The sequence below is a fragment of the Malus domestica genome, chromosome 15, assembly GCF_042453785.1.
Source record: "Malus domestica chromosome 15, GDT2T_hap1".
NCBI lineage: Eukaryota > Viridiplantae > Streptophyta > Magnoliopsida > Rosales > Rosaceae > Malus > Malus domestica.
In genome coordinates, this window is record NC_091675.1 from 16,008,734 (window position 1) to 16,029,535 (window position 20,802).

General features: G+C 38.8%; 4 protein-coding genes across 5 annotated transcripts; 3 read left to right on the forward strand and 1 right to left on the reverse strand.

The window, feature by feature from the left end:
• The first annotated feature begins 3,272 nt into the window (after nt 1–3,272).
• On the forward strand, nt 3,273–5,260 carry LOC103400741 (zinc finger CCCH domain-containing protein 20). Its single transcript, XM_008339398.4, has one exon. It carries the CDS (start codon nt 3,515–3,517, stop codon nt 4,706–4,708), a length of 1,194 nt encoding a protein of 397 aa, XP_008337620.3. The 5' UTR covers nt 3,273–3,514; the 3' UTR covers nt 4,709–5,260.
• Nucleotides 5,261–10,270: 5,010 nt separating this feature from the next.
• On the forward strand, nt 10,271–11,781 carry LOC103400742 (transcription factor MYB36-like). The gene is made up of 3 exons (XM_008339399.4): nt 10,271–10,530; nt 10,660–10,789; nt 11,057–11,781. Exons 1-3 carry the CDS (start codon nt 10,395–10,397, stop codon nt 11,559–11,561), a joined length of 771 nt encoding a protein of 256 aa, XP_008337621.3. The 5' UTR covers nt 10,271–10,394; the 3' UTR covers nt 11,562–11,781.
• A 1,090-nt stretch (nt 11,782–12,871) lies between these two features.
• On the reverse strand, nt 12,872–15,186 carry LOC103400743 (large ribosomal subunit protein eL6-like). 2 transcript variants are annotated; one of them, XM_008339400.4, is made up of 4 exons: nt 14,765–15,186; nt 14,495–14,601; nt 13,577–13,758; nt 12,872–13,216 (listed from the first exon to the last, which is right to left on the reverse strand). In XM_008339400.4, the coding sequence occupies exons 1-4, from the start codon at nt 15,019–15,021 to the stop codon at nt 13,061–13,063; spliced, it is 702 nt and encodes a 233-aa protein (XP_008337622.1). In that variant the 5' UTR covers nt 15,022–15,186; the 3' UTR covers nt 12,872–13,060. The 2 variants fall into 2 exon arrangements, with proteins under 2 accessions (XP_008337622.1, XP_028950564.2); XM_029094731.2 differs by having other exon boundaries at nt 12,872–13,350.
• Nucleotides 15,187–16,029: 843 nt separating this feature from the next.
• Nucleotides 16,030–16,479, forward strand: LOC139191726 (uncharacterized). The gene has a single exon (XM_070812728.1). The coding sequence runs from the start codon at nt 16,030–16,032 to the stop codon at nt 16,477–16,479; it is 450 nt and encodes a 149-aa protein (XP_070668829.1).
• Nucleotides 16,480–20,802: the final 4,323 nt, after the last annotated feature.

The window sequence follows — 20,802 nt, forward strand, 5'->3', positions numbered from 1 at the left end:
ATTGATGGATGGTGATTTTGAAATTTTTAATCCTCCAACTAAGATATGACTCAATTTTTAGATATTTTGTTTTTGTTTTTAAATTTCATACTTTTTATATTATATTGTATTTGTTTTTCTATGCCGTCAATATGCGCCAAAACACCAGTGCGAGGACTTTTGATTAGTACTGCAAAGACAAAACTTGATTCTTGGTGCAAATAAAGATTGCTCAACCTTATCCACGAACTAGCGGGTGGCATGTCTTGCACCTTTTTTTATATTCAAAATAGCTTCAATTTGTTTATTTGTTTATTAACATAGCAGCAAAACACCCAACCCTATGTCACTTCAAAGTTTCTTAAACAGTACATGAAAATGCTCGATTTAAAAATGACTGAATTGGAGCTTGCATAACATTCTCTTGGCAAATTAAAGTCTATGGACTGATCTCTTGGATCCCAAGTCCATGGATGGGTTGTGGTAGCAGAAAGTAAAAAAACAGCCATGGAATGCTAGTCCCAATTATAGGGGGCAAAGGATGCCTCTTTGAAAAGAAAAAAAAAACATTCAATTAGAGATGTTATTTTATAAAGAGAATGAGTGTAAAGCTAATTTTACATTTTGAATTCGATTTGAGATGGTAGTTTAGGTAATAAATTTGGGTTTAAAGAGATATTAATTCTTTAATAAAAAACTGTAACAACCCGTCCCGATTATTTTTACGGATTTTGGAACGAGGGCATTATGAGCTTTTCACGGGTGAGATACTTTAAGGAGTTTCTTTTGGGCCTTAAATTGTGAGTTGGCTGGGACCCACTTGCTTTTTGGTCCCCGATTTCCCTTCTTCCTTGGCTGCCACGTGGCCTTCTATCTCTCTCTCTCTCTCTCTCTCCCTCACTTTTCTCTCTTCTTTCATCTCCCATGTGCTCTCTCTCTCTGTGCTCTCCCCTTCCCAGCGACCCACACATATACACCCATCCCTCATCCCCCGAGCACCTCTCACAACACACAAGCAACAACTTAGGCATCGGGGGAGGGGTGTTGTGGTGAAGGTTGAATCATGAAAACAACACAAGGTTGTGGTTTCCAAAATTTCCAACTAGCTCGATAGTTTCAAGCCGATTGCCGACTAACCCCGGCCACCACTTGTGAAACAAAAGGTAAAGTCCTAATCTACACTCGTTATGCTTCATTTTGGTAGGTAGATCGTATCCTAACGTTGTGTATCGGAGTTGAACAGAGCTCGGGAAGCTCTGACTTCCTCATTCGTAAATTCAGCCTGAAAATCGGGTCAACCCGACCTAGTAGCCCTGAACCCAGATCCATTGAACCCAGGGTTTTATGCCATGCTAACTTAGGCCTTCGGGACAATGAACCCAAACCCAAACCCTAGGGAGCCCAACCCTTTTCCCTGAGCCCAAAATCCAAATGGAACCCCAACCTTTGGGTCATGGAACCAGACCCAGTTGTAAAGCCCAGACCCACTTAACTAAACCCTGAAACCCATTAGGGCCAAGCCCAGACCCTGATCCGGCCCAACCCAGTCGGATCCCAGGATCTAGGCCGCGCGTGGAGCACATGTGCCTTCACCAGAGGTATTGTGCTTCGTCTCCATCCACGGTGGTGTCGACGACTTTTTCGACGAACTTTCTGGTGACCTAAAATGGCGTGTGGGGGGGTACCCGAGGTCCCATCTTATGTTTTTCGACATTCTGAATCCGTTTATGATGTCCGTTTTCCAAAATTCAATCGTTTAAGTTCAGTTTTATTAATTAGACCCTTTATGTGCTTAAGTGCATTTATTGTGGCGTTTCCGTTTTCACTAGTTTGCATGGTTCTTCGACAACAAAGTATCTATGAGTGGACCCCTTCCAAAATGCATAATTTTGCTATTAGAAATGCATACATGAAAGTCATGCTTTACTGAGAATATTTTGGAATACCATACTTTATCAATTTTTACGTTCTTTGTAGTATATTTGATTGATGACTATATACTATGAAGATGTTTTAAGATATGATGTTTGAGCTACTGAGCTCCGTTGAAATATATGTACTTATGTTTGGAAATATTATGTACTTATGTTTGGAAATATTATGTTCAATGATTTTTGTGCTTATCTACGAGCATATGTTCTACCTACGGGTGTATGTCCTGCCTACGGGCAAGTATGATACCACTATTTAGCACACTATATATGATATATGTTTTATGAAAGGTTTTATGGTATGCTAGGGTTTTCGGAAAACCCATTACATATTATACTAATGAGTTTTCATAAACTTTTGGGGTTAGTATGTTGAGAAATAACCATTTTAGTATTACTTATGTTTATACCATATTTAGGGCCTCGTATTTAGACCTCGTATAAATACTCGGACGACTTAAATGTAATTATGTGATAAAGGAAGGGGCAAATATGTAATAAGTGAGGAGTCCTTATTCTATAAAATGATCCCTCAACCTCACAATTGAGGAGGCCAATTCCTAAGGCTCCTCACCCCTCTCAAAGCTCTCACTCTCATTCAGAGCTCTCTCTCCCTCATAAATATAATCAGTGTGGACGTAGTCCAAACCTTGGGGTGAACCACGATACATTTTGTGTCATTTACATTACTTGCAGATTCACGGTGGGATTTACGTTGTTTCAAGACCTTCGGTTTCGTGCATCAACAACTTATATATCAATTTGGTCCACTCATGTTTTGTTTTGCGCCCCCTCAGGACATAAAATCGAGGTATACAATCCCTGCATCAAGGCATTTCTGCATTGGCATCTTAGAGTCCTTTTGGTGTAGAACCCATTCCTTTGTTCATTCAATTTTATATTAGTTCTTTTCTAGTGTCTCGGTTTAGTTGTATGCTCTAAACAATTTCCTCATTTGCATATTAATTATATTTAAATTTATAAGTCTTATTTATATTCATTGGTTCTCATGCATATTAGTGTGGCTTCGCCATCTTTGGGTGTCAGTCAGTACGTGCCTATCCTGATGTTTGGAGGATATCAGGGTCGGCATGTCAAAAACAATATTGGTAAAGAGAGTAAATTGAGTGTAAAAAGATGTTATACGGGTTCAAATAAAATTTTTATTTATGTTTTTGTTGGATTACTTAGTTGCTGTTCTAAATCCTTTAATTACTTATCACTCTCCACCGCCATAGGAAGCCTGATGATCAACAAACAGCATGTCCATCTGCATTCAGCTCACCCTCAAATCTCTACCCTACATGTGGCACGGACATCAACTCAAATAAACCCCGGCCCCTCGCGGTAACCACGTGGAGAACAAAACTCTAGCTGTCCGAACCCAACCAGACAGCCAGTGACCGAGAAACTCCCCAAACCGCGGTGGTAACTGGAGCAGCAGCTCCTAGAAGTTTTAACCCAACGACGGTTAACCTACAGCCCCATTAACCCAACCACGGTTCAAAACCCACTCCTTTAGCGGTATATAAACCCACTCCTCACTTATGCATCCCCAAACACCACCATCCACCGCAAAAGGAAAATAAAAACCCACCGAAAATATGATGCTCGGAGAACCGCACCGTCCCAATCCAACGGTCCACGTCCCTCCGTGGTTCCTACACGACGATTCCACGGCCGAGGTGTACTCACCGTTTCCCCTGAGCGGCGTCTCTGTTAGCTCCGACGGCAATGCAAACGGCGCCGACTTCAACGGCCCGTACTACCTCCACGAAGCCCTAACGACGCTCCAGCGCTACTTGCCTTCCAACGAGACCGACCTGGACTCCGACTCAGATATTTCCGGCCGCGAATCGGACGCGCCGGTCGACGCCTACTCCTGCGACCACTTCAGGATGTTCGAGTTCAAGGTCAGGAGGTGCGCACGTGGCCGGTCACATGACTGGACCGAGTGTCCGTACGCCCACCCGGGGGAGAAGGCCAGGCGCCGCGACCCGAGGAAGTATCACTATTCGGGTACGGCCTGCCCCGATTTCCGGAAGGGTCATTGCAAGAAGGGCGACGCGTGCGAGTTTGCGCACGGGGTTTTCGAGTGCTGGCTTCACCCGTCTCGCTACCGTACTCAGCCGTGCAAGGACGGCACCAGCTGCAAGCGGAGGGTTTGTTTCTTTGCTCACACGCCCGAGCAGCTTAGGGTTTTGCCTCAGCAGAGCCCCAGAGGCGGAGGCAACTCCCTCAACTCGGCCGAGTCGTATGACGGGTCGCCGCTGAGGCAGGCGATGGAGGCCGCTGCTGCTTCGTGTGTGAAAACTATGCCTTTCGTGTCCTCCCCGCCGCAACAGTCGCCGGAGGTGTCGCCGCCGGTATCTCCGATGAGCCGGTCTCTTGGGTCGGGCTCTATTAACGAAATGGTAGCTTCGCTTAGGAACTTGCAGCTCGGAAAGGTCAAGTCTTTTCCCTCTTCTCGGAATGTTCAGATGGGGGGATCTTCTGGGTTTGGGTCTCCAGTATCTCCGGGGTTCGGGTCACCACGCGGGTCCATGCTCCGACCCGGATTCTCCAGCCTGCCTTCAACACCGACCCGGGTCCCGCCCCGTTCCGGAATCAGTTATTTGGATTTCTGCGAGGAGAGTTGTGAGGAGGAGCCTGCAATGGAGAGGGTGGAGTCTGGAAGGGGGCTGAGAGCCAAGATGTTTGAGAAGCTGAGGGAGGAGAATTCATTGGGCCGGGGCGACCCGGGTCCGAATTGTTCGGGTGCTCCGGATGTTGCGTGGGTTTCTGAGCTGGTTCAGTGAAGGACTACTTGTCCGATGATTTGTTGTTATTACGCCGATTCTGTATAGGGTGCTTGATTCTGGTGGCCTATAATTATCATATATTTTGGGTCTCTCTCTCTAGATTATGTGAATAATGCATGGAGGAGGGGAGAGGGGAATTTGATTTTGGTAGCAAAGCCAAGTTGAAGAATTTGAAGATTATGCTGTTTTGTGTAAATGTTTTTGCAGAAACACAACTAGTGGGATGTCTTTTGTCGGAGATGAGTAATGGAATGAATCTATGTCTTTTTTAGGGGGATTATCTATCGGATTAAGGACAAGTAGATAAATTTAAGGATGGTAATTATGAAAAGAACTGGGCTTCGGTTCTTTTGTAGTTGAAGGAGTGGACAGTGGAAGAACATCTAATCCCTCTTTTGTTTTTGTTAATTGTGGTGTTTGGGGTATAATTACCACCATCCCCTCTTACTGATCTCATCAAATCATTGTAAAAACTTATGCTTGCTTCTTCTGTAATGCATAGTCTCTTTTGTGCTAATGCAATTATCAATGTAAATTAGTATTTTATCAGGTTTTACTGTGTATTCTGTACTTGGATTTGTGAATGAGAGATTATATTCATACCACAAAGTACTTCTTCCATATTTTTTTAAAATATTTTTTTATTTTTACACTTTCAACATTTGATAAAAAAGTACTAAAAATTAAAAAGGTGTAGGGAAGTAATTTGAGGTGGAGTGCGAATATAATCTCTCGGCTGGCTGTTACATGAAGCTTTTACTGTGTGGTAATGGTCAGTTTGGGAATTACATCTGTTCTGCAGGAAAGATTGGGTTCGGAAAATAATGGTATTTTGTTTGCTCTGTTTCTTTTGGTTGCCTTTTGACTTGGTGCATCGGGCTTAGTCCCTTCTTTCTTTTTCTAATAGGGTTTTAGTCTTTGTTTTGATGGGGGTGATGTGATTGATTTGGACTTGGATAATTACTTATATGATGATTTCAATGTATGGAGTATGGGTGTTGGAAGTATTATTGGGAGATGGAATAATGACATGACACGAACAATAATTTCTGGCGTAATTTGTTAATTTTCTGAGCATTCCACTGTCTTTTTGTAGGGCTGGCTGGTGGAGAGGTTTTTCAGTGTTCTCGTCACATAAAATAATACATCACGTGCTTCTATATAAATGATGGATTATATGTGTTAAGAAGTTAATAACTTAAAAATTAAAATTTTTTACTACTTGAATAAAAACAGATGTTGTACCATCCGTATTCCCGTCATAGTTAAAACTTTTCCTTAGTGAAGGAAGCTGCTTTTGGCTTTTTATTACTTGTTGAATCAGCCGCCGGAGCACTTGTATGTGATTTTGGTTTTATCGTAAACCATGCTGATTTTATGGTTTTTATTTTTTTTTTCCAGTTAGTTCATCTCTAACCGAAGGTTGATCAGATAGCTCATTTTAACATTATGATTTTCTAAGAAATTAATATTTTAATAAACAGTGTATGACCATATTTCTTACCATCTCCAATCGAGAGTCATAACACCAAACATAATTTATTATTTTAATTGAAATATTATGGTTACTTAAATTAAATTACCTCAATAATTTTAAGTTATTGATTGTCAATAATTTTCATGTTGTTAAATGTTTTTAAAAATATTTAGGTTTCATGTTGTTTAATTTTTTTTTATGTTATTTAATGTTACTTAATGTCATTTGATATTGTTTAATGTTGTTTTATGTTACTTAATGTCACATCCCGGGCTCGACTTCGCCGTATCACGATATTGTCTTCTTTGGGCCCCGACCACGCCCTCACGATTTTGTTTCTGAGAACTCAGATGAGAACTTCCCAGTAGGTCACCCATCATAGGATTGCTCTCGCGTGAACTCGCTTAACTTCGGAGTTCCAATGGAACTTGAAGCCAGTGAGCTCCCAAAAAGCTTCGTGCTAAGTAGAGATGAGAATATACATATAAAACTTATAGGACCCACTCCCCTGGGCGATGTGGGATGTTGCACTTAATGTTATTTAATGTTGTTTAATGACTTAGGAAGTTATAGGAAAAAGTATATATAATTTTTAAATTTTGTAAATAAAACAAACAAATATGACGTCAGCATGTGGCCTGGCCTGATCTGGGGCCGGCCGGTTGGCCCTTTGGCCTTTTTTTGTCCAGCTGGGTCCACGAGCTTTTTGGCCTGGCCTTCGGTTGGAGACGATTTTCGAACCATTTTTTTACCCTCTAGTCATCTGGGACTCTTTGGTTGGAGATGGTCTTAAGTAGTCCTACCGAGTACTGAATGCTATAGATTTTAGGAAGACAAATTTAGAGTTTATGATTGCCGACAAACAAGAGAGAGTTATAATATTGAGGTTGGGTGTATTTTTGCACATCACCTTCAATTAGAGATATTGTTCACCACTGACAGTAGTGAAATACAAACACATACGCAATAAGTCATTATTCAAGTCGATGGACACTTGAAAAATGAACTTATTTTTACTTGTATAATAACATGTAACGTACCATTTTATATTTACACACACTAAAAATTCTCTTCTCCCCCTTTACGTATTATCGTTTATGAGTTTAAATTTTAATATTTATCTCTCCATTACACAAATTTTAAAATTTCAAAGTGGAAAACATCACCACTAATAGTGAGCAAAAATTTTCCCGTTGAGTTTGGAAGATCGAACTCCAAGTGTCATTTTCTTCTTACACGAGTCATAAGCTATAAGCCGCATCACATAAGAAGTGTGATCATGCATCTGCATGCTTGCCGCGTGTATGCTTTGCGGCACCGAACATTAATTTTGTTCGTCTCTTTTGCTCTTGTGAGTGCAAATTTGGAGGCTGCGGTCCAGAATTTCTCTCAATTATATCTGGGCAGATGCCACACTGACCGCGGACTGCCAGATTATTATCAAGAATATCCCATTTAGGGTAAAAAAACTAAAAAAACTAAAAGCCCATTTTCGGCAATAGAAAACATCGATGTTGCAAATAGCAATTATTTATATAGGACCACAACAATTACGAATCCATCGAGGAAGAAGGAAAAGACAGAGATATATAAAGAGTCATGTTTGGCTTCTACCAGCGGGAAGAAATTGGGTATAATTATTTAGTAATATTGTCGATAAGAGGAGTATTATGATCAATCGCGTGCATGCATGCGTACATTCACCTTAACTAGTTGCAAGATGATAATACTAATCGAGCGCATGCATGCATAAATTCTCCCTATCAATCGTGCGCATGCATGCATAAATCCAAACCCTCCTCTTCCAGGGGCTTTGTAAATGTTATAAACATGAGTAACTACGATGAATCCGTATAACGTATACCGTGACAATTAATTTATGTCACTCTTAGCATGGTAATTTCCATCCCTTGTTCTTACGCCGTCTTCTTTTATTTATCTCTTGATTCTTCGATGAATTGTATTATTAAAATGCTAAAAGATAATGATAAAATGAGTACGAAAAACCATTTTAAATTCTTCGTTGTCAATATCACCTTAAGTCCACTGAAATCTACATTATCAAAGAAAATATTGAAATGGGGTCCATTTTTAACGCGAGACAAAGCGAATACATATTAATGTAATATTGTTGGTGTGTGTGATTGTCAATGAGCATGGGAGGAAGAGGGGCAGGAAATTGAGTAATTATGTAGTCTGATATCCCAGCAAGTTGAGGTTATCGTCAAACCAAGTCACTAATTAAATCACATATTAAAGTAATATTGGCAGTCGCTATAGTGCGCCGGTGGTTTTGAAAGCCAAACTTTTGGATGATCCAACACCAATTAATATATTCAAGTCTAATGTGTTTTAGAGACAGACGATATGTAATTTATAATTTATATAATTTATGCTGCAAGCATGAGTATGATGGTGATGGAATGGACTAAATTGTAAAGATAATTTGGTGTTGTGACTTAGAAATAATGAAATATGGATGAGATGTGATCAAAGGGCACAGTCGCATGCATGACATGAAAGGTGGTAAACCACTTATTTGCCTTTAGATTTCTGCAAATCCGGATCAATTTGCATATTTTATTGCTAGTTGTGTTGATCAATTATTGTGTTCCTATTTGTAAGGTGCAGACGAGAGAACTGAACATGAGACTTTGGTTGTATGTACTGAATCAAAATATATGCTCTTAACCACTAGAGTTATAAGTTTTTGTTCTAGTCAATATTCGACTCTCGTTCTTTCTAACCAGGAATAATTTGGAACTTTGGATCGGATGGAGAATTGGACTACTTTTGCATCGTTGAAGTGAAACATGCTATTTGCTGCTCAAGAGGCTATATTTTCCATCAATGTCATGGGCTATACCTTGAAATCATGAAGGTGAAGAATTGGACCGGAAGAGAGGAGAGTTTCCCATAGGCTAGAGCCGAATGAATTGGATTTTGTTGGAAGGCTGGAAGCCCAACTACCTACTATGCCAATTGAACCTATTTTTAACTCTCGTATCATGTGTAGTTATTTTTTTTTTAATAAACGAGATTATCTATACTAAAAGGAAAGGCATAGAGGTTAGTTTAGCCTCACAATGGGCTAGTAATAATGTGGTTCAAATTTGCCTTTGGCAAAAAATCAAACTTAAGATCTCTAACTTACAAGTGAAGAGAAATATCACTAGACCGTAGTACTAAATGACTCATTTCATGTGTAGTTTGAGTCTTAACTAATACAATAGCACTTCACATCATCCCTTTTTTGCTGGAGCCTGAGATATCCCACACCGGCGAAGGGTAAAACTAATCCCCAATGGAGCTCAAAAAGGTTAAAAACATTTCAACCCACCCCTAGCCATAGTTAAATAGCATACGTCTCCTAAAATTTTTCAATTAGGGAGTAATTCACATAATATTTAGTTTCATGCCATTGCCAACCATATTTTCATATTAAAACCCCATTTCAACTTTTATGTATGTTGTTGGAAAAATACTCGTCTACTCCTTACAGAGATAGATTCTGTTAGAGACCAACTACGGTTTGATATATGTACACATTTTACATTTTGTATTTTAATGAGTTGTTCTTTTTGTATGCATGTGCCATATTATAATATGCAATGAAGAATGACTCTTATGTGTGAGGAGCAAAGCAATGAACAATGTTCTATGTCATTGGCAATTTGGCATTGGCTCTACTATTTGTTTGACAACAAATGCATGAAATTTGTGCAATTTTACCCACATAAACAAACATTTTTAAGTGAGAGATATCATGTTTAATTCATATAGATAGTGAGTTTGATATACTTTGTGTGGTCGAAAATGATAAGTTCGATACCTAATTATGTATTATGTGTTTGACGCTAAATCTCCGTTAGATTATAATATCCTTGTAAAAGGAAAGCGATTTTAATTTCATATGCATATTATGTCATAGGCAATTTGGCCAATTTGGCCATTGGCTACCAATTGGTGTTTTAATAACAAATGCATGCAACCTGCGTGATTCCTCAAACACCAACATTGACCAGTCTCTTTCTCATTAAAAATGAATAGAATATGGTGTCAGTCAGACAAAGTCAAGCTTTAGAAACCTCTTTTTATTATCCATCTGTCAAATTCTCAACTGTTTGTTTTTGCTAGTTGTCCTGGTTCTCTGGTCCTCCGCCTCCGCTAGCTAGCTTTTGGTGCTGTTTTGAGTGGTTGGCTGCCATGGGAAGAGCTCCATGCTGTGACAAATCCAGAGTGAAGAAAGGACCCTGGTCACCGGAAGAAGACACCACCCTCAAGAACTACCTCCACAAACATGGCACTGGTGGCAACTGGATTGCTCTACCGACCAAAGCAGGTAAAACCCATCCTCTATTTTTAACTGATCACTAGTTGTTTAGATCACAACAGTAATTTCTTAATTTTTAACCCATCCTTTTTTACCCTCTTCACGGAGGTTAATTAAATTTTAATTCTATGTTTTAAGGCCTCAATCGTTGCGGTAAGAGTTGTCGTTTGAGATGGCTAAACTATCTTAGGCCTGACATCAAGCGTGGAGGTTTTACTGAGGGAGAAGACAATGTTATTTGCACTCTCCATGGTACCATTGGAAGTAGGCAAGTCAATAATCATCATATATATATATATATATATATATTTATATATAAATCATAATATATATGTACATATATATCTTAGTTTAATTTTCGGATATATGATAAACAAAACCAATTACAAACTTTTTTATAGACGGCAAATTGTTCGTTTGGTGTCCCCAATTATCTTTTTGGTTAAATTTTTTTAACGAGTGCATATTTCAATCTATTTTGTATGTATTTGTGAACGTGTATATGTAATTTATGCTTTTGTGTTGTGGGATTTAGGTGGTCTATTATAGCTTCTCAACTTCCAGGAAGAACTGACAATGATATTAAAAACTATTGGAACACCAAGTTGAAGAAAAAACTCTTGGCAACAAACAACATGAATTTGGCTACTAGAGACACCGTTGATACCAACTTGTCACAGTTTTCGGATTCGATTCCGAAAACTGAAACCCTACATGACCAGGGAGCACCATCTTGTTTTGATGGCACATTGCCATATCTAAAGGATGTAAGCTCGGGGCAAAGTTTTGATCCCTGCACTCAAATTTCTCCTTCAAACCCTATGGAAGTTAATGGTTTTGAGACTAGAGAAGGCAAGAGTTTCAGCATTATTTCACCATCTCAAGAAGTTTCAAGCCTTCCAACTTCATCTGGTTTGGGTTTGGAGAACAATTACAGCATCTGGTCTGGCAATGAAGGTGTCGATAATGTCAGTGGGGTTCTTATGGACTATGGATTTGAGCCTCCTAATGATGATCTTCTGGATGGCTTCGGTTATTAAGTTTCATTGACTAACACGAAAATAGTGGGATGCGACTATGTTATTTACTAGCTAAGGTGTTGGTTTTCTGTAAGGTAATTAAGACCAATTAATTTGGATGATGGAATTATGCACGAAGTTTATCGACTAATCACGTGCTGTTGTAGTCTTATTTTGTACTAATATGTTTGTGGAAATCTTGTGACATACATAGGATATGCAGCCAGCAATATTTTGTTTTCTTCTGACTAGTCGTAGTCACAATAGTTGCATTGTGGAGCTAGTCTAATTAAAATTTTGTGTTCGTTATTCAGGGTATTCGAGATTCTAGATGTTTTTCTAGATGTTTTAACTGTTAAATCTTAAATTTTATATTTTGAAACCTAAATTTAAAAATTAAAATATTTAGAGCGTCGGATACGCCGGAGCACCTTAAAAGTCTCTAACATTAGCCAAGTCAAGGGGAAGAAATGTCTCCATCTGATTATTGACTAATTTACCATGCATTTCTCTCTCTGACGAAGTGGCCCTTGTAAACTTCGTACTCTCTGTGTACTTTTTCCTCTCCTTCCATGAAATTTCACGACTCTGATGAATTATTGATCTGTTTTCATTCAACTCTACCATCGTACTTCCTTTTCTTTTTCTCTTTTTCTTCCATATTAAGTAACTTATTTGGTTCTCATAGTAAGCTGGTCTTTCTTTGTGTTTTTTTTTATACAAGCAATTAATATTGGCGGAGTGGGGAATTTAATGTAAAATGTCGGTATGCTCTTAACCACTTGAACTCAACACAATACCTTGACGCCAAATGGGCGAAAAAAATGAATAAAAAAGCTTAACTATGTACTTAAAAAAACCAAGAATTTCAAAGAATAGCGTAGGAACCAGCAAAGGTAACGCCTAACTAGCTACCTAGCAAATGGTGCTGTCATGGAACCTGCATTTGTGGAATCTGTATATCTGGAAATCACTCTAGGTGAACTATGGTATGGTGCAATCAGACACGAGTTTCTTCATTTGAATTTTCTCATAGAACAACGCGTGTTTCCGACATGCGATAGTGACACATTGACATTCCGGTTAGTACTTCTCCGCGAGTACTAAGATTAAGAACATTGTGATAGAGTGTTGCATTTGCATTGCAGGCAGAGAGCATTCTTGCAGAAGCAAAAATTTTGGGTCGTTACTGGGATTTATTGTCAGGGAGGGTCGACACAGTGAGGGTTTTCGTCGCTCTGCGGTACTTCAACGACCGCATCGACTGCTGGTTGTTTTGTTGACTTCGAATAACATACTTAATTAGCTGATTTCGAATGATCCCCTGTTCATTTCATATGAATTTCACTTGGTATTTTCTACGTGCCGAAAGCAGTAGTAATCAAAACCAAACCAAAATGAGTATAAATTTGAATACACCGGCAAAGTGAAAATTCCGAGTTCGCTGATGATCTTAAGCGAAAAAAACAAGCCGAAGTGCAGAAATTATCCTAAGGCGTAGTAGTTTATAGGATAATGGTCTAAAAGACAAGCTCATGAGGTTTCATCCCAGCCTTGAGAGAGAATCTTGCCGCCAAGTACGTCTTCAAGTCAGGGACAGCCTCAATGGACTTTATCAATGAAGCATCCACACTCTTCTGATCGTCTTTCTTTCCTTGCGGGAGCACATTCTTCTCCTACAGTTTGTTGTTCGGGAAATATTAATTAGTAGTGAGACAACGAAAAGTTTCCACCAGAAGCTTTGGCACAGTGAATGTAATTCTCCAATAACTGACATACTTGCCATTAACATGTAGAAGAAGAGATCAAGCTAGTAGAAAGAGATGGATAGGTACAATTAAAAGGGCAACAAAAAAGGATCAGAAAATCTGTATAAGAAAAATACCAGCAAAATCGGAAGACAATGATCACATTTTGCCACATTGAACTTTGAAAGTCCAGGCAGACAGTGCCAACAACGAAAGAGAAGAGAATCACGAGAACAATAAAGTTTTAGCTCAAAAGTATATGTAAATGAAAAGGACGATAATTCTAACCTCTTTCTCGGCCTCAAAAAATTCGCCCTCTCCCTTCTTCTTCTTCTTTTCAACTTCCTTAGCAAAGTATTTATCATCGAACTTTTCAACGTTCAACCCAGAAATGTCAACCTTGGTAGAAGTGGCAATCACGTAAGACTGATTAACACGTCTCAAAGGCACACCATTAATTTTAAACGGACCTGCAATGGCGTCAATACCAGCAATAAAGTTAGAATGGCAATCAACAAGTTTTTTCCAAGAAGCTGGCAACGGAAAACCTACATCTATGAAAGTTGAAGGCATAAAAGCTAATTCATAAATTCTAACTATATCTATATGTCCTCATAACAATCACGATTAAAATAATGCAAGGAACATAGATCATATCCTCAAGAAAAAAACGTCTGCATAAATTAGAGAAGGTAAGAATGTAGATTACTAGATGACACTTCACAAGTTGATACACTATCTATGCTGTTACAGAAGTGAAACTCCCGCAATGTCTGTACCTCTCTCTTTCCACCAAATGTTACTCTTTCATGTCACCAATCATTGCTTCACAAGATCAATTTCATCCTTCCATACACTTTCGGAAGAAAAACATTAGCATTAGAGTACTCACTCACTAGCCCTATGTGAATATACCGCACTCAAAGCAAACCCCACCTTGAAAATTATCCCATCCAACAGGAGGGGAGCAATCCCATTTTTGCAATAACTTAAAACAAAATGAGCCTTCCATTTTTGCACCAAATTCTACTTGTGCCGCTACGAAACAAGGTTATCGGCATTTGGCGGGAGTTCACGACGAAAGTTCTTAGGTAATTATAAGCCCAAACTAAACATTATTAACTTATCCCGGTAACATGAAAATTTTAACATTAATTCGAAATTCGAGACAATTCAGCTAAAACAAAAAAAAAATTCAAATCTCACCAGTAACAAGCAGGAGCCCAGAAGAAAGCTGCTTAAGAAAAACAACTCTCTTTCCCTTAAACCTTCCAGCCAATATAATCAGCACCGTCCCTGGTGTAATACTAGCCCTGCATCCAAGTTCCAACCAACCAAATAAAACAATCAAAATTTAATTTATTAAGAACCCATTTTCTAGTTTCTAATTTCAACAATTATCTAAAAATTATTAGAAACCCAATGATTCTAATTTGAAAAATGATTAAAATTTGAGAGAGTAGATAAAAAGAGAACCTGAGCTTGGTGGGCTTGGGTTTGCGTTTGTTGACGAGAGGTTTCTTGACGTCGTCGGCGGGGTAGAATTTGGGCGGCTTCTCAGGCTGGGTCTCCGCCGCCGGCTTCGCGTCGTGGCGAGGGAAAACGCCGCCGTTTTTGGCCTTGATAGCCCAAAGACCACGCTTGTGGTACATTTTGGACCTCGAGAACTTACCCACCCCGCGAACGAGATCTGGGTTTCGGGTCTTTCTCGGGTTCCTTGCTTTTGCCGCCATTGCTGAGCTGACACAGTCTCTCTACGGGTTGAGATTTGCAGAGAGTAACGACAGAGGAAGAGCAGGCGGGGGTTGATGTAAAACCCTAACTGGGGTTTTGTTTTTTGTTTTTGGTCTTGGGCTTTGTATCATTCGGAAATCTTTTAAGGGAATGGATCTATTTTTTATAAAAAAAAATGATTAGTTGTAGGGTTTATACCATATCGAATTTTAACCATCCGAATCGTTTATTTTTTAAGTTGCACCACATAGATCATCCTTGCAAAATATTAGCTAAATCGGAAATGTTTAGGCCATCTCTAACCGAGGGCTGGCCAGAGGGCTCGTTTTAGCCCTCCCCAAGATATTAATATTTTAATGAACAGTACAGGGCCATATTGGCCTCCGTCTCCAACCGAGGGTCAAAGGGCCAGATGACTCGTTTTAGCCCTGTCACAAAAAACCGTCTCCAACCGAGGGCCAAAGGGCCATAGGGCCAAACATAATTTATTATTTAAAAACTACAATTTAAATTCAAATCTAACGGCCAAGTGACGTCAACATGATGTCAGCTAGCCGTTGGAATTGAATTTTTTTTTGCTATAAATAGGGTGGATATTGGGCTATAATTCACACAACTTTAAATTCAATCTATTTCAATTCAATCTCTTGCAATTCAATCTCTTTCAATTCAAGTTTGCAATGAATTCCAACTTTGGATCTTCATCCAATTCCAATTGGGGGTCCTCATCCAATTCCAAATTGGAAGCAAAATGGGCGCAAATGAGACGAGAAGATGAGGAGTCTGATGAAGAAGTTCAAGTAAGGCGCAACAAACAAAACATGGCAGCAGCCATGGCTGCGGCCATGGTGTGTCAGCCAACTGAGAAACAACCTCAATGGGGTGGCTCTGTTGCTGGTCGCTCTTACAAACCACGAAACAGAGCGATGGCGCATGCCAATCTGATGAACAACTACTTCAACCCCAACTCGGTGTACACAGAAGAGGATTTCAGACGTCGCTTCCGGATGAGGCGTCATGTCTTCGAGCGTTTACTTCGTGATGTCCAGCAGGTCAATGCATACTTTCGACAGAAGCGGGACAGTGCAGGCTGTCCTGGTTTCTCACCTCATCAGAAGGTTACTGTTGCACTCCAAATGATGGCATATGGCTCATCAGCTGATTCGATGGATGAAACCCATGGTATGTTTGAGTCTACATGTCTTAATACTCTTGAAGAATTTTGTAACACAATTGTTCAGGTTTACAAAGACGAGTACCTCCGAGAGCCAAATCAAGAAGATCTTAATCGGCTCTTTCACAAAGCTGAAGACCATGGGTTTCCGGGCATGATAGGGTCATTAGACTGCATGCATTGGGATTGGAAGAATTGTCCCACTGGATGGCAAGGAGGCTTTAGCGGAAGGTCGGGAAAGCCAACTGTTGTGTTAGAGGCAGTTGCCTCATATGACACATAGATTTGGCATGCTTTCTTTGGAGTCCCTGGATCCCAAAATGACATTACAGTTCTTGGGCGTTCACCCCTCTTCAATAACTTGACGGAAGGTAAAGCACCTCAACTTGACTACTACATCAACGGCCGTGAATACAATATGGGGTATTACTTGGCAGATGACATCTACCCAAAGTGGGCGACACTTGTCCAAGCAATTCCAAACCCTAGGAATGATGCAGAAAAGTTGTTTACCTTACACCAAGAGGCATACCGGAAAGATGTTGAGAGAGCTTTCGGTATTCTACAAGCACGGTGGAAGATTATCAGCGAACCGGCAAGAAGGTGGAGTCGAGAAAATTTGAACTCCATCATGATGTCTTGCATCATATTACACAATATGATAGTGGAGGATGAGCGAGATGGGTATATTGATGGAGAGTCCGATGATGACCAAGAAGATCCAAATAGGTCAAGAAGGGCTCTAGCAAAAATATATGATGGGCCTAATTTGCCTTTCAATCCAAGAACTGGTAGTATCTCTATAAATGAGTATATGAGGCGCTATAGAATGATACGTTCTCGTGCCACAAATAAGTACCTACAACAGGATCTTGTTGCACATCTTTGGGTCAAAAGAAGCATGGAGTAGGCTTTTAAGTTTTATGTTGTTAAATGTTTTTAAAAATGTTGTTTAAGTTTCATGTTGTTAAATGTTTTTTTATGTTGTATAATTTGTATGTTGGTTAATGTTATTTAATGTTGTTTCATATTGTTTAATGTTGTTTCATGTTACTTAATTTAATTTAATGTTGTATAAATGGCCTAGGAAGTTATAGGAAAAAAATCGAATTGAAAAAAAATATGAAACAAATTTTGTGAAATAGAAGTTATAGGAAAAAAAATGGAATTTAAAAAAATATGAAACAAATTTTGTAAAATAGAATTATATGAAAAAAAAGTATGAATCAAATTTTGTAAAATAGAAGTTATAGGAAAAAAATAGAATTTAAAAAAAAATGAAACAAATTTTGTGAAATAAAAGTTATAGGAAAAAATGAAATTTAAAAAAAAATATGAAACAAATTTTGTAAAATAGAAGTTATAGGAAAAAAATAGAATTTAAAAAAAAATTGAAACAAATTTTGTAAAATAGAATTGAAACAAAATTTGATTCATATGAAAGGAAAAAAACAAGGGAAAAAAAGAAGTTTAAATTCATAAAAAAAAAAAGTTAATACAACGGCTACTAGCCATTATATTAAAAAAAATTCAAACTATTAGTGTCGGTTATAACCGACACTAATAGTAATTAAAAAGAAAAATTTTGCTTTGAATAACTATTACTGTCGGTTATAACCGACAGTATTAAAAAATTCTTCTTTAATGCTGTCGGTTATAACCGACAGCAATAGGAAAACATTAAAAAAAAAAAATAGCCAGCCCTCTCTGATCCCGTGGGGCCCTCCCAGATTCCAGAGCCCTCTGGCCTAGCCCTCGGTTGGAGACGATTTTAGGACTATTTTCGGCCCTCTGGCCCTCTGGACCCTTCGGTTGACATCTAATTGAGTTCAAAGAAATTAACGAATACTTTGTTATATAAGAAACAATGAAATTTTATCTTGATAATTAAATAAGCAAATGGGTTCGGATTAAATTGAATTTTTGCAAGAATGATCTATGAATTGAGAATTACAAAATAAATGGTTCAAATCATTAAAGTTTAATGTATAGTGAACCTTGCACCTAATTCCTATTTAAAAAAAAATTGAAAATTTCTTTGCAAAAAGGGCCTGCGTATCAGTGAACCAAACTTTACTTGCGCTTTTTTTTTTGGAAACTTTACCTGTACTTTAACCAAAAAAAAAAAAAAAGAACTTGCACTCCTAAAAAATGTTGTGTGCTTTTAGAATAACATTTGAGTTTTAAGAATGGGTAATGCTAAGAGACTAAATTTGTAAATTAAATTATGTGTCATTAATATAAAAAATAACTTTTATCAACACTTAAATAATAATCTAATTATCAATTTTCATGTCACTTAGTTTACAAAATTTTATCTACAAATTAAGTCTCGCTAGCATTACCCTTTAAGAATAGTTGGCTTTAAAAGTAAAACAATTAGTGTTTCATAATGATATTTGGCTTAATTGAATTAATAGTCTCTGTGGTGATAGGGTAGTTAGAAGATAACCTTTATGGTAAAAAAAAAAAACTAGGATTTAAGCGCTTATGGTGAAGTCTGTTAAGATTTAGACCCAAAATTGAAAGTTCTGTCAACTCTCAGTTTATTATTAACACATGAAGGTCATATATGAAACTAAAAATATAAAGTTAGCCCCACATGTAAGCCTCATGTGCTAATAATTAACGGATAGTTTTGTTTTAGCCTTGTTGATGCACAAAATCAGTGAGGACTTTGGTACAACAGAAAGTGTTAAGTTTGTGACCTTCGCTAGATTGCTCCGGTCACTAGTATGGATAAATATGTACATGGATAGGGATAGGGAAGCCAACACAAGGTGTACGTGGTTCACCCAGATTGGTTACGTCCAAAAAAGTAGAGGAGTTCTCATTAATTGTGAAGGGTTTACACAAGTACATAGGTTCAAGCTCTCCTTTAGTGAGTACAAGTGAATGATTTAGTACAAATGACATTAGGAAATATTGTGAGAGAATGATCTCTATTTATAGAAGAGAGTTTCTAGTTTCATTCTAACATTGACACGTGTCATGTTGTGATTAACTTCTGATGTTGACACGTGTCGCGCTATGATTGACTTCTGATATCGACACGTGTTGCGCTGTGATTGGCCTCTTGGTTGGAGGGAATCTCTTCTGGATCCTTGACAGTATAACGTTGACCGGTGCTCAGTAGTTTCGGGATTGGTCAAGTATGGTACAAACAGTGCTCCCCTAAGTTCCCGAGTGAGGGAAGCTCCTCGGTTGGGGACTTGCAAGATCCAAGCCATTGAGTAATCACGAAACTTCTAAGTACCGAATTATGGTATCATTTTCACTTGCCTTATCTGTCTCATACGTAGATATGACATCTTCTCTGAAAGTATTTTTCCTCCATCCAGGGGTGGTATCTTTAACCGATGAAGATGCACAAGGTAATGTATCAATTTCACTTGAAGCTTAATTGTAATTTCGGGCTTAGTCAAGTGCGATACAAAACCCTATAGTAAGAGTCCTCCAAGTCGCCGAGCTAGGAGATTTGCCGAAAGAGGTAACAGACAAGTTAAGCAATCAGACTTCCAAGCAAGTAACCTGGATCGGAGGTTCGACTTCGGCTTCCGGTTGATTGTTCTCCTTCTCCTTGTGTTGTAAACAGCAATAAGGATAAAGAGAAGCAAATGAAGAAGAAATGATATGAGATACTTTTGCTTTTGAAGAAGTAAGTTTCCACAGGCTTATTCTTGAACTGATGCTCGATATGAGGCAGTGCTCAATCTGAAATGACGCTTAACTAGAAGTAGCACACGCTGCAAGGCTGCTTGGCTCGTGGCTTATGTTGCCTTGGTTGGCTCGGCTTGCGGCGTTTGAAGGTAAGAGAGTCCCTTTTATAAAATAAGGGCTCGTTCCTCAATACATAAATGATGGGTTAGATTTGATGCTCGCGGCGAGGCGGTTGCTCAGTAGGCGGCGATGCTCTCTAATGGTGGTGAGGGAGTCCCTTTTATAAAATAAGGGCTCGTTCATCAATACATAAATGATGGGCTAGAGTTGATGCTCGTGGCGATGCGGTTGCTTAGTAGGCGGCGAAGCTCTCTAATGGTGGTGAGGGAGTCCCTTTTATAAAATAAGAGTTCACTCCTCAGTACATGAACAATGGGTGCTCTCTAGTGAAAGTGAGGGAGTCCCTTTAATAGAATAAGGGCTCGCTCCTCAATACATAAGTAATGGGCTAAGTCCCCCAAGTATTTTTCATGAGGCCCCGTTGAGGCCCAATATATGGTATATAATGTAGTCCCTCAAGTCTTCGGTCAATAAAGTCTGTTGGCTGGAGATTTCAAATTGGATCCATGTATGGGCCGAATTGGCGGTTGTTCGGAGGCGGTATTTGTATACCTTGCACTGAAGCTTTGTAGGTGAAGCTTTGCAAGTGAAGCTTTGAAGCTAAAGCTCTGTAAATGAAGCTTTCGAAGCTAGAGCTTTTGTAAATGAAGCTTTTGAAGCTAGAGCTCTGTAAATAAAGCTTTTGAATTTGATTTGTCATGAGTGATGCTCATGAATGTTTGATTGACATGAGTGATGCTCATAGATGTTGACATGAGTGATGCTCATGAATGTTTATGTATGAATAACATGAGTAATGCTCATGTATAATTTAGAGTACTGGGCG

What these genes read in the sequence shown, in the direction of transcription:
- LOC103400741 (XM_008339398.4), top strand. Translation starts at nt 3,515, where the DNA reads ATGATGCTCGGAGAACCGCACCGTCCCAATCCAACGGTCCACGTCCCT.
- LOC103400742 (XM_008339399.4), top strand. Translation starts at nt 10,395, where the DNA reads ATGGGAAGAGCTCCATGCTGTGACAAATCCAGAGTGAAGAAAGGACCC. An exon ending in TGCTCTACCGACCAAAGCAG is followed by an intron (nt 10,531 to 10,659) that starts GTAAAACCCATC and finishes CTATGTTTTAAG; the next exon opens with GCCTCAATCGTTGCGGTAAG. An exon ending in CATGGTACCATTGGAAGTAG is followed by an intron (nt 10,790 to 11,056) that starts GCAAGTCAATAA and finishes TGTGGGATTTAG; the next exon opens with GTGGTCTATTATAGCTTCTC.
- LOC103400743 (XM_029094731.2), bottom strand. Translation starts at nt 15,021, where the DNA reads ATGGCGGCAAAAGCAAGGAACCCGAGAAAGACCCGAAACCCAGATCTC. An exon ending in CCCAAGCCCACCAAGCTCAG is followed by an intron (nt 14,602 to 14,764) that starts GTTCTCTTTTTA and finishes ACTTGGATGCAG; the next exon opens with GGCTAGTATTACACCAGGGA. An exon ending in TTTTTGAGGCCGAGAAAGAG is followed by an intron (nt 13,351 to 13,576) that starts GTTAGAATTATC and finishes TCTTTCTACTAG; the next exon opens with CTTGATCTCTTCTTCTACAT.
- LOC139191726 (XM_070812728.1), top strand. Translation starts at nt 16,030, where the DNA reads ATGAGGCGTCATGTCTTCGAGCGTTTACTTCGTGATGTCCAGCAGGTC.